Source organism: Octopus bimaculoides, chromosome 2 (assembly GCF_046866305.1).
Source record: "Octopus bimaculoides isolate indiv1 chromosome 2, ASM4686630v1, whole genome shotgun sequence".
Classification (NCBI taxonomy): domain Eukaryota; kingdom Metazoa; phylum Mollusca; class Cephalopoda; order Octopoda; family Octopodidae; genus Octopus; species Octopus bimaculoides.
In genome coordinates, this window is record NC_142929.1 from 52,079,493 (window position 1) to 52,092,783 (window position 13,291).

The 13,291-nt window shown below is 30.6% G+C and overlaps 1 protein-coding gene and 1 pseudogene across 1 annotated transcript in view; one reads left to right on the top strand and one right to left on the bottom strand.

Annotated features, from left to right (window-relative positions):
- Positions 1 to 9,630: 9,630 nt before the first annotated feature.
- Positions 9,631 to 9,729, bottom strand: LOC128247177 (U6 spliceosomal RNA; annotated as a pseudogene).
- Positions 9,730 to 11,428: 1,699 nt separating this feature from the next.
- LOC106873236 (chondroitin sulfate synthase 1) overlaps positions 11,429 to 13,291 on the top strand; it is a 36,866-nt gene continuing 35,003 nt past the window's right edge. Inside the window, exon 1 of the mRNA XM_089338268.1 lies at positions 11,429 to 11,466. Coding sequence (XP_089194394.1) covers positions 11,429 to 11,466 — 38 coding nt within the window. The remainder of the gene's footprint in view (positions 11,467 to 13,291) is intronic.

Consider the following 13,291-nt stretch of genomic DNA (forward strand, 5'->3'; position numbering starts at 1 on the left):
AGTGTTCTTTATCACCTCAAATACAGGTACAACAAAATAGTAAGAGTGCTATCATTCTCACTCACTCCAAATGAACATGAAAAACAAATACTCATAAAAATAACAGCAGCCTTAGTGACCTCATTAGTGTAAAAAGCTGTCTGGGATGCACACTAACACACACGCAAGTATGTATGTAAAAGAACTGTAATTGTCTTGCTCTAGACAAGCTCACTTGATTTGCCTTTATTGTGACTGGCAAAAGAGCTTACAGGCATGCTAGAATAAACTGCAAAATAGAGAAAATAAAACATGCTTAGCTTGCTTTGATAAATCACTGTATGTCATGGTAGGATATAGTCTTCAACTAGGCAAAGGAATGGTATTTCTGGAGATCTGAAGTCTGTGAATTACATCCAGTCATTCAAATGTGTGTTATAAATTTGTTTGATCAGTGCTGTTTCATAACCAAAACAACAACTGGGAAATAGATAACATCAAATATGAAAAATGTCTAGAGTTTGTTGAATCAGAGAAACCTATCCCATATTTTGCAAGCTAACCATCTAATATCTTGCTAGACATGCAATATTTTTAAATGCTTTTAAAAATGCTGCTTCAGACAAAAGTATTCAAATTTTATTTTAAATTGTGTTAACAAAACAAATGCCTGACTCCTAATTTACATTTTACATACTAAAAGAAGAAAAAAAAAGGAAAATTTTCATAATTTTAACAAGATCCTTGACTACAGAAAAAGCTACCAATTTAACAAAACATTAGTTAAGCAAAATGGACCACCATATCTAGTAAGCAATTGATTGGTAATCAGAAGTTGTTTCCTTTTTCTTTTTCAGTGACAAGCATTCATTAAGCCCACCCAGCCAACCCAAGGACAAATGTCTTTAGCTGATACTGTTTAGCCAAAGACAATGGAGAAAACAACATGCAACAGCAAAATGACCCACTGTTTACATCCAAAAATCTAGTAGATATTTCTGAACAAGTATTAATTTTCAAAATAATATATAAATCTAATCTGTTTCATTTCAGAATTCTAGCTCAAGGCTGAATGAATAAAAGCTTTAGCTGAGAAAGAAAAAATATGTGATTGTAATAAGATTCAAGAGTTCTCTAATGCCTGGCAATTTGTTGTCTGAACAGTTTATAACAAAGAATCCTGTATCATAGAAGAAAAAAAAAATTAAAAAAATTCAGTCATCAAGAAAGAATTATGGAATTCCATTTGAAGGTTAATAAGATCTTACATTGCTTTTTTAATATTATTTCCACTGAAGATTGTCCACTAAGACTAAGTTTCATAAACTCTCTAACAAGATGAATCAATGTAATTCTAAAATTAGCTTTTAAAATTCAAAAATTATGGCCAACCAGCAATTAAAAAGACTATAAACTTCAGAAAATAAAAAAAATAATATACTAACAATCTTACAGCCTTTACCCAACAACTAGTTCTGATACAATCAGGAATCTGTGTCACTACCATGAATTTAAATTTAGCTAAAGAATCACTTCGTTTATAAGAGATGCCTAAGCCATTAAATTTAGTTACTAGAAAAAGAAGTTGCCCAGAGTTAATTTCATACTGTTACTACTACTTGTACTACTACTCTTAATAATGATGTAAGGAAAAAAAGTTGATATGGGATGTGTTCAGAAATGAAAATTCCGAAAGTTTACAGCTAAACTGTTAGCTTGATAAATGAAACATTCAATTTACTGTTCATTAGTAGTGGCTTAAATAACCTATTTCATTAATAATGTGTCAGTTTAAAATTCATGAATTCAAAAACTGAATGTATATGCGTATGTATATATATTGCTATTTTTAGACAACTTATAAGTTATCAAAAGCAGAAAAAAAAAAAAAAAAAACCCTAAAAAAAAACAAAGCAAATGTTTTGATAAACTATTCCCTTAAAAAACACTATTTAAATTTAACTATTAGTAGTTATGCTTTAAATAAAGTTAGAAGTCATATTTATCAACACATTATATCATTAGGGAACAACAGAAGACTATCATAATAATAAGCTAACAAGAACATTGTAATGTGTTGCAACAAAACACTGCTTTAAGTACATTGTCATGGCACATATTTATTAAAAGTTCAACAGTGGAATAAGTTTACAGTGAGAAAGAAGAGATATCTGACATTTTGGGTAAGGCCCTTCATTGAAAAAGTACCTAAGTGAAATATGGACCAGTGATTTTAATAATTTTTGGGAAAGATAAATTAGTACAGTGCCCATGTAGGCTAAAGACTTCTGTCTCAAGTGGAGATAAGCTATATCCAACTCTAAGCCAATTGTAACTTTTCAAATTAAAGTTTAAAAGCTATAAAACAAATTGCAGCTATTTTATAGCTATTAGGAAAAGTTAAAGGAAAATTTTAGATCGCTAAAGAAAAGAGTTAATGGAGCCAAAAAACGAAGTCTCAATTATTTTTTGTTTTCACAAACACATACATCATTGTTTTAACATCCAATTTATCATGCTACATTGGATGGTCTTTCTGTTGCCAGTCCTCACAAGTTTCCAAGCAAAGTAACATTTTGTCATGGCTAGACATGCATTTCTTGGAAGATTACAAACAATAATATTGCTTGTATGATGGCAACATTCATTTACAACCATCACATGATGCTAAGACAAAGAAACAATAACACACATGCACTTCTTTCACCTTCTGTCTACCAAATTCACTCACAATGCTTTGCTCAACCAAGGGTTTTCAATAGGAGACACTTACCTAAGGTTTTGCACAGTAGGACTGAACCTGAAACCACAGGGTTGGGAAGTAAGCTTCTTAGCCACACGATCATGCCTGCACACACACACATATAAACAGTACCAAGACAACCATATACTAGAGTCATTAGAATGTCAGATAAAATGCTTTATGTGTATTCTAGCTTTTTGTGCTCTATTTTGTTGTGGTCAACCTTGCCTTCCAAGCTTTCAGGATCACTAAAGTGATAACCAAGTGTTAGTGTAGTCCTATTTCCTTCGAGCTGTTACGTTCTGAGAGAATCTCAATGTCTGCTACCTAAAACAATCAGTGAAAGGACAGAACAATGTATCAAGTCATCATCAATTCTGTGTAGTATAACAGTATCTAAGCAGTATCACAAGGATTACTTCGATGTAAAGACAAAATTTCAGTTCTGATCAGTTGTTGCACTACTACAAAACTCAAATGAAACCCACACTGAAGTACAACTAACTCATATATAAAGGACAAAGCTGCTCATAGACATCCTAACTGGCAAGGAATCACTCACCAATACATATTCACTAGGTTACCTGTGCAGTTTTCTCCCTTGGCCTCTTCTACTACTATACCTATAATTTTCTTCCATTCCATCACTATTTCTCCTCTCAGATCTTGCAAGAAACATTTTGCCTTGGTCTTCCTCATCAGGACTGCAATCATTGGAATTATACAGTCACATATTTTCTGCAAACATTGGCTACCAATGTTTAATCTCAATATCAGCCATATTAATCTCACCAGGCTAAAAGTGCCTGCCAAAATCCTGGGCTTTACCTTTCCTCTGATTAACTTATGAAAAGATTTATGTTAGTTGTCCTCAATGCAAGAGAAAAGCAAATATTTAAAAGCAAATCACACAAGGTATTATGAGACTGATTTAAATGAACTGCTGTAGCTTTTTGTGATTTAGTTACGTCCAAACATAAAATCATCAAATATTTGAAAATAAAATATAAATAATCTACAGTCTTGCTAACAATAACAGAATAAAAGTGCTGCATAAGATTTATTAAATTTTGTCTATTTTCATAAATCTTCATCCTCTTATTAAGAGATTAAGTCAAGTTAAGCTCAGTACTGGGTAAGACAAAAAGATAACTTGTAAGATGAATCTGAATTAGGTAAGTTGTAAACAAATTATGAATAGTCTAATAAGAATCTCAAAACAAACAAAAAAACAAACTAATATATAAAATGTATAAATAAAAAGGACTTTTCTGCCAGGTTTTCGTTCTCATTTAAAACAGAATTTACTCTAATCTAAACATTTTGTTTATTATTTATATCAAATAGAAAGAAAAACAAACTCCCTTTCTCTCTAACTTTCTTGACCTAAATACATCTATAAAATAAAAACAAAAAACTGAATGAGAAATGTGTCATAGCCTCAACACTGAACCCAAACAATTTGAGTATAATCTCCAATTTAATCTTTAATAACATAAAATTCATTGTGTTCAACATATAAACCTTTATCATTAATAGGATAAAAAGTATAGAGTACATCATCCCAAGATCCCTGCAGGGTATTCATGAACAATGGAAAATAAGTAAGAGTGTAGATAATTTCACATAAGATTGCTATGTTCCTGAATGTCTTGTTTGCTATAAAATATTCAAGTGAAAAGAATCTTATTTAATGAAATTTGCACTGTGTTCTTTAAACTTGTCTTTTCCAAGTGGTTGCAACTGAGATATGTTTCACCATGCCACACCAGGAATCTCCTCCCCCATTAGCTTTTGTGCAGATTAAAAGGAAACTGTATATCAAATTCCTTCTACTACTTAAAAAATATCAGCCATTTAGAACAAAACAAGAAATTTGCAATCTATACTTACAAAAATAGCTTTATGAATTCTTTAAATTGCAGTTATATTTATGAAATAGTGTGTGTGTGTATGCACAACAATGACTGTGTAGTGAACAAGTTTGTTCTTTAACCATATAGTTTCAAGTCCCCACCTGGTGCATGGCACCTTCAGTGCATTCTTATAGCCTTTGTCTCGATGTCTTGTGACAGAAGTTGACAAAAAAACCATACAGAAGCTGTTCTATATAAATATATACATGTATATATATATAATGTATGTGTGTGTGTCTGTACATGCATGTATGTGCATGAGTGTTTATTTCTGTATACTTTTGCATTGATACCATTTCAGTGATGCTGATGTTATGTTTATGTAGACAATACATCCTGTAGGTTGGTGGCTTTAATATGAAAACCAATAAAAGATATGCCTTACTCGAAGAACAGGTCAGCATCAAGAAAGGAATCTGACCATGGAATGATGTCAATGAATTTAGTTCAATTCATACAATTGTGTGTGTGTGTGTGTGGAAACCAGAGTTGAAAGAATGATGACAGTGAGGATGAAGGATTGGGAAAATCTACAGACATTAAGGTTCATAATTTACATGGACAGATACATAATGGATGGGTGGCAATGCTAAACTTCCTCATGGTTGGTAGGAGGTGTAAACAGTTAACTTTTTAGCATTTAAACCGGCCATATCCAGCCAAAATATTCTATCCGTTTTATGTTCAAGCTGACCAGATCTGGCCTCTCACACCTAATGTCATTCTAAAAAAATAAACATTCACATCATTGAAATCTTGAAGCTACAAGATAATGTATGATTAATTCCAAAACAATGTGAATAAATAAGCATTACATTTGACAGAGTAAGCTGAATGCCAAAGGGTTAAATAGTTGCAGCATATTGTCTAAGGTGAATGCATTGAAATTGGTTTTCAAAATGAAACGGAGCAGTTACCAAGGTAAAAACAAACATTAGTGTTAATGAAAACACAATTCCTTTATGAAGTGTAATTTGATTTACTGGGGGTGGAGGTAAGGGAGACTATTGTAAGCTGTTTATTAATTTAAAATTTAACTTCCATAATAGGAAAATGAAAATTAGTTTCTTGTATTATTTAATGACATCAGATTGATAGTTGTCATTGGGAAAATATTTTATTTTATGGTTTAATCAAAGAAGGGCGCCATCCATAAACATTTGCAGAGCTTCCAAGAATAGTGGGGAGTGGGAAGACAAAATTATGACTTCATAATTTGGTCTGAATACTTGTTGCAGGATGAACTCTTCTAAAGATAGCCAAGGGTCAAGCAGTAGGTGTTAAAGCAGATGACCCAAGGCAGAGTAGAAACCTTGCACAAGTTGCTTGAAACCACATGCTCAAAAAACAAACTTCCTATCAGATGACTCTGTCTGGCCTACATCAATACATCCAAAATTCAAACATTTACTGAATATTAATGTATTCTTGGAGTGTGGTTATATTTTCTAGGTTTTGGAAAATTTGTGCTCGTTACTGCTAATTAACCTAATATCAATTTCATGATGCCTTAATGCTTACAGAAATGAACTGTACTTTTATAGGATATTAACATACAGCTAAGTGAACAAAGATATTAAAGTATCTTTGCCTGGAATCTATACAGAGCATAACTGATGCTAGTGAAAAAATAAGTGTTTCTTTGATAAATCAGCATTTTATGAATTCATCCAACTAAGACTTTTGTTCCAAAAATAGTTGATTTTTAAATGTCCAAACTTTTAAAAGTTAAACCAAAGTTTAATATCTAACCAATGGCTTTCAAATGCTAATGTTTTTGAGTTATTTTTTTAATTCTAATTATTTTAAATAATTCTTCATATCATTTATTCAACTGTATCAACTAAGTCTATTGAAAACAGACATAGAAACTTGATATTAAGACATTTATAAGCACCAGTGATAGACAAAACAAACAGGCCCAGTAGCAAAACTTATGGCTTGTAAGCTACTGGATTCTCAATTACATTAGAAAAGATTTGCCGTTATCTTCATTATTTTATTTTCATATGAGATACTGCAAATGTGTTCTTTTTCTGAAATTTTTTAAACATTTGAAAAATATTAGCAGTAAGTTCAACATTTTAAAACTTGCTTAACTGTCAGAAATGAGTATCCTCCAGGCATGCTGTGTAGTTTAATAATCGAAGAGAGCTTGTGTATAAAAATTTGAAATATCAATTATATTGCTAGAAATAATATAGAAAGGAACAACAACATTTTATTGGTTCTGGTCACTGGATTCCAACCATGCTGGGGTACTGCCTTCAAAGGTTTTAGTTTAGATCAATGCTATTGCTTTACCTGATACTTATTTTATCAACCATGTAAAAGACAAATAAGTCAGTTATGACATAAAGGGTAGATGACTGATGAATCAAAATTCTAGAAGGTATTTTTATTCACCACACTGATTCTGCTCATCCTATGCTAATACACACACAGATGTGCTTCTGTAGTTTTAATCGATATTAAATTTTACTCTTAAGGCTTTGTTCAACCTCAAATAGAACATACTTGCTTAAGGTACTGTATAGTAGGATGAAATCTGGAACCATGTGTCTGCAATAAACTTTTAAACCATGTGGCCATACTTGTGGTTTTATATACAAATATATATATATATATATATATATATATATATATATATATATATATATATATAGATATATATATATATATACCAAGACATTTTTTAACTTGTTACATGCAATACATTTAGCTCCAAAATTAAGGACTGATTAAATTATATAAAGTTACCAAAACATTGTAAAGATTAACCTGACAATTTCCCTTCATATTCTATAGCTTATCTCAACCTTTTCCCTTTGAAAGATGCAGAGTAAAACAATATACAGTGTAATAAATTAGAGTTTAAAATATAGACTGAGTAATAACTTGGGTATCCATACTGATATGGCAAGGAAATATAACCGGGCAAGTGTTTTAAAACTAAATTGTGATTAAATTAAAAGTGACGGTTTTACATACAAATTTTTTTTGAAAATGAAAAACTTGCTGAACAATCACTAAGTACACTTTTAAAATAAAGAGATTAAAACAAAATTACGATAAATTTAATGCGAACCATTCTTTAAGACAATCAGAGTAATTGCAGCAGTCTACAACAGCGACAGATTTCTTAGACAGAAAAAAAAAAAACATGGTTGTATCATTTATTTGGCTGATATTTATAACAGAATTTCAAGGACAGACAGACAATTGGTGCAAAATAAAACTTATGCTGATAACAAAGTATATTTGAGAGATGAAACAGGATAAAAAGATTCTAAATAAGCTGCTTGTTTGCATGTGGGGTGAAAAATAGTAATATTTGTTTATAGAAGCCAAGCAGTTTAGTAAGTCATGATTAAAACTAACTTGGAGGAGACATTTTGCTCCCGACGATGCAATTTAGCTATTGAATTGCATGTATCTGCACACATATATACACACAGTGCTGATTAATTAAATCAATTATAATATATAAAATAATTAAATCTGTGCAAGGTTTTTTTTTATAGGAAACTTATTTCCTGGTGTGTATGTTGTTCTGACGCCTCATGATGTGTTACTTCAAGACAAGACTTCCTTTTTAAGATGAAAATTTAGCAACAGAAACAATTTCTTGGCAATAACTAGTTCATTGAATATTAAATTCAGGAAGCTGTAGCACAAAGATTTAAAAAAAAAAACAAAAAAAACTAGCAGTTAAACAAAATTTTAAAGATACTACCTACCACTTCAGTAATTAACAAGTAGTTTGTAATTAGAAATGAGTATTTAATAAGAAAGATAGTGTATCCAAAGAAGTGAATAGGCAAATTCAGAGAATCAGAATGTTTTCAGTGTTTGCTTTAGCTCTCTCCATTCTGAGTCCAAATTTCTACCAAAGTCAACTTCACCTTTAATCCGTTTTGATTGATAAATCAAGTGCCAGTTCAAGATGGTGGGATTGGTAAGATCGTTAGAGTAGTCGGTAGGATATCTTGACTTATGTTCTGGCTCTAGTCTGCCTCTAATATTTGTGATGACACTGTTGCCAAGCTTTACTAGCCTTGTTTTCCCTAGGATAACATTAGTGGCAAGTAGAGAAGAAACTTGCTGAATGAGCATGCAACCACTCTTCCACAAAACATTTTATCCAGATCCTTGCATTTAGAAGAAAATTTCCAGGTACAGATAAGTAATCTCTGGAAACACAGGGAGGCTTTAGTCTGGTGCACCCAACTTACTAGTATTACAAGAAAACCAATATCATTTTCCAAAAGTCTATATTTTAATATTAAGCAGTCTATTATTTCTATTTCAGTATATTACTTTTAATGGCATTTTTTGATAGAAAATTGAATAACTGAAATTTCAATCTAATTTACCATTTCATTATCTTTTCACTTATATTTTTCCATACTTCATGGGTTAGAAGGAATTTGTTAAACCAGATTTCTTATGGCTGGATGCCTTTCCTATTTCCAATTCTTACTGGCTTCTAAATAAGGTAAATATTTCCCCCATAGAAGACAAGAAACGAACAGCATTGTTCGTATGATGGTGATACTCATTTACAATTATTACATGATGTCAAAAGAAAGGTACATACAATGCACACACATTCATATTATTTTTATGTTCAATTATAATAAAAACAATTTAACATTAATCTGATGTATTACTCTACGTTTGCAGAGTATAAATTTATTTATTCTTATACAAAAGTGTTGTTGACAATGACATCGAAGTTTCAGCCAGTTAAACCATCATTGACTTAGCTGGATGAAACTTCGAAGTGACTGTCAATAACATCCTTGTATAATATATATATGTATATATATATACACACACACACACATCTTCCCAAATCCACTCATAAGACTTTGGTCAGTCTGGGGCCATAGTAGAAAGCGGTTGTCCAAAGTGCCCCACAATGGGATTGAAATCAAGACTACATGGTTTGAAAACAAGCTTCTTAACCACACAACCATGCCCGAGCCTGAAAATATGAAATGCTTTATGAATGTGTTATTTTCGCACAAGGGCTATGCTAATCTTCTCTGTATTGTTTCAGTTTTAATACATTAACTACCAAAGCAACCATAGATAAAAAAAAAAGTTTAATCTGAAATATATTGTAGGTATATCAAAGGGTAAACAATACAGGTTTAAGACATCATTGATATGTAATCAAATACAAGAGGAACACATTTGTTCAGTCTGCTCACACAGAAATATAGCACATATTTATAATTACAATATATTCTAATTTTGGTAAAAACAGTAAATCTGATTTGCATAACAACATTTTTGCTGGCTACATAGTCATTCAATTAATGGTACACTGAACAAATGACTAAATAGCTATATTTCCCTCTCTGTGTGAAGAGATTGAAAGGGTACATCATCCCTGATGAAGTTTACAATTAGTAGAAACTAGTTGGCCAATTCTTTTTCTATCTAATTACACGTCATAGCATTGGTTAAAATTTGTATAATATATCATTATATATACTATCTTACTATATATTTCAGATTATGGAACAATGTTTAGTGCATCATTAATTAAAAAGCAAGTTATATAATGAAGGAACATTTAAAGAAGATGTAGAATTAATTTTACAAACAGGTAGTTTAAACATTAAATAGACAGGGTGGGAAATTAGTTTAGTAGGCATAAATTTGTTAAGCTATTGTATATAAAAAAAATAAAAAACCTAAATTTTATGATTAAAGTCTACAGAAGTTGACATCAGTCAGCAAATTTATCAAATTTTGTTTTGTATTTCACTTCATTGTATAATAGATGAAAGTGTTATTCTATGCAATTAGGGCAACAATTAACTTCAAATCTACTTTTAATCTAAGCTGTGAAAGCAGATCAAGGAGTAATTTAATTCCAGATTGCTTGTGATATGTAATGTTGAGATACTTTCATAAATTTTGATGTAAGTGATATGGTCAATAAGAAGTTTAATATTTATGCATATGTCACTATGGCTTGATACTAGGGAAAGTTTTCTTTTGAATATAAAAAAATTGTGTCCAAAAAAAAAAAAAAAAAAAAGAAAAAGGAATTCTTTTCCCTTTTAAAGAAAAATGTATATCTCTGATTCATGAAACGCAATGAGTATCAGTGCAATAGAAGACAAAAATCAATTTAAGAAAGAAAACCCCAAAACTTGAGATTGAATAGCTGAAAATACATGATAGTGATAACTAGATAACAAAATGTATTGTTTAAAGATATATAGGCATGAATACATAGATGGAGAATGAGATAGATAAAAGATTCCTGTATTAGAGATTAGATACAGAATTAGGAGCCATAAAAAGAAACAGTTCTGCAGATTCATTTACACCCCATATCTGAAGACAATGAAGATGGAGATAAAAAAAAGAAAGATAAAAAATAGATTACTCTATAGGTTTTATGTAACAAGTCTTTGATTTTAAAATCCTAAAGAACATTCTCACAATACTTTATATTTACCTGCAACAGTTACATAGCTGTCTGTTATCAAAATATAATTTGTTATCAAATACAGTTAACATTTTCAGAACTAAGAGCTTGAACCTAAAGCACTGCAATAAATTGTTCATATAACAATAAATCTAGATAAATACAGATCTGTCATCATTAATACAAAGAATCATCATTATTAAACATTCATATCCCATACTGGAAGGGGTTGAACAGTTTGACAGGACCTAACAAGTCAGAGGACTGTTGAGCTCCAATGTCTGTTTCTGCGGCTGGATGCCCTTCCTAACAAAAGGAATATTTTTGAAAATAGACATGCTTACCAATGAAAAGTCAACCAAACCATTATCAAAGTAAGCAAATAATGAAAAGTCAACCAAACCATTATCAAAGTAAGCAAATAATGAAATATCAATGATCAATTTGGGTTTAAAGTTTTATATTTAATTCATACCAAATTCCAAAAATATCTGCAAAAGCATTTAAGAGAAATTCAATACAAGTTTCTGAAACAAAACTATCTACATAATATAAAATGCAATTCAGCCTTGCCATTTTATATACTAAGAATCAATGAACAAGTCTGTAATAAGCAGTTTTGTTACCAAAAGTTTTGTGGTTTAAAGTCAACAAAAGTTGATCCCAATTGCAAAATGAGAAGAGGAATTATATCCAAGATATTGATGTCTTAAATGTCAAATATTTACAAGTATATAAAGCCTAAATTTACAACCCTATAAAGCCTAAATTATTTATATGCAATTGAAAAAAGATTGTCTTGTCAGCTTGTTTAAGAGCAAGGAATATATAGAATATAAAACAATTAATTTTGATAGTTCGTTTACCATTTTGAAGTTTGATTTGCTGCTTGTAGTAAAGTACCCAAGAAGGCTGCATTACATTCCACTTGCAAATTTGGTTGGAAATTATTCACAACTATAAAGAAACCTGTCTTTATCAAGCACATTTTTCTTAGTTCAAAATCACAGTGCTGCACCTTGAGCAAGTATCTTCTACTCAAGCCATAGGTTGAACAATGTTTCATGAATTTACAAAAATGTGCCTTTCATAAAATTTACTAAACAAACTGGATGGAAGCCTGTTGTATAAATATACACACATAAATACACATTTGTGCATATCAATGTCACATAGTGTGAAGTATATCAAAAGGTAACTGATACCTATAAACATTGATTTGCAAAATTAGAAAAAACCTTTCTATATTAAATTGCTTGTGTTATACCAATATCAAAGCAAGTTGTTTTCCCACAAAATTATTATTATTATTAACATTATCCATCTGTTGCAAATTAAATTGACTGAAGTGTCTACATTTATGCTAGTAGATAGACTAAAAAGAGATATATACATTAAAAAAAATGTAGTAATAAATAGCATGTATTATTGAAGTCTGGAAGTTGAGAGCCAAGATGAAGATATTCTTTACAACTGTTGTTAGGTTGCCACTGAATTTCAAAGTAGAAGATAATACAGTGTTCTTAGGTACTTTACTATATGCGTGAAAAATAAGATTTCAAAGATAGTGAATAGTAGACAGAATATGGCAACAGATCAATAATAAATTAAATATATGAAGAAAAAAAAATCACTTGGAAAGGACGTGTAAATCACACAAGATATATATACATATGTATGTGTGTGTGTGTGTGTGTGTGTTAAGAAAAAATCTAGAACAAAAAGTGCAGAGAGTGTTAAAAATGATGACAATGATGAGGACAAATCAATAATTTCCAAAAGTTTAGAGAAAAGCAGTTTTAGAGAAAAAGAACCATCATTCACTGTCAGGTGTAGAAGCATAGAGTGTAAAGAGATAGATGGAACAAAAGAGACTGTCTGTAATTCAGGAAGATGATAATAACTGCCAAATAATAATTGCTGAGGAAGCAAAGGAATTATACAACAGGCTAATCAGAAAAAGTTTATTGTCTCATCAAAATGAAGTGTTGAATGGTCTTGAGGATGCTGGAAATGCAAAATACTGTACAAACATAAATATAAATACCATGTATTATAGAGTGAATATAAAATTTATAGTTTGGTGTGAATAAAAGCTAGTAATATCTTACAATAAATAGAATTTATAAAATATTGAACTGTTGTTCACTGGAAAACACTACAGTTCATGGGATTACTAGTGCCATATCTTTTATGAAG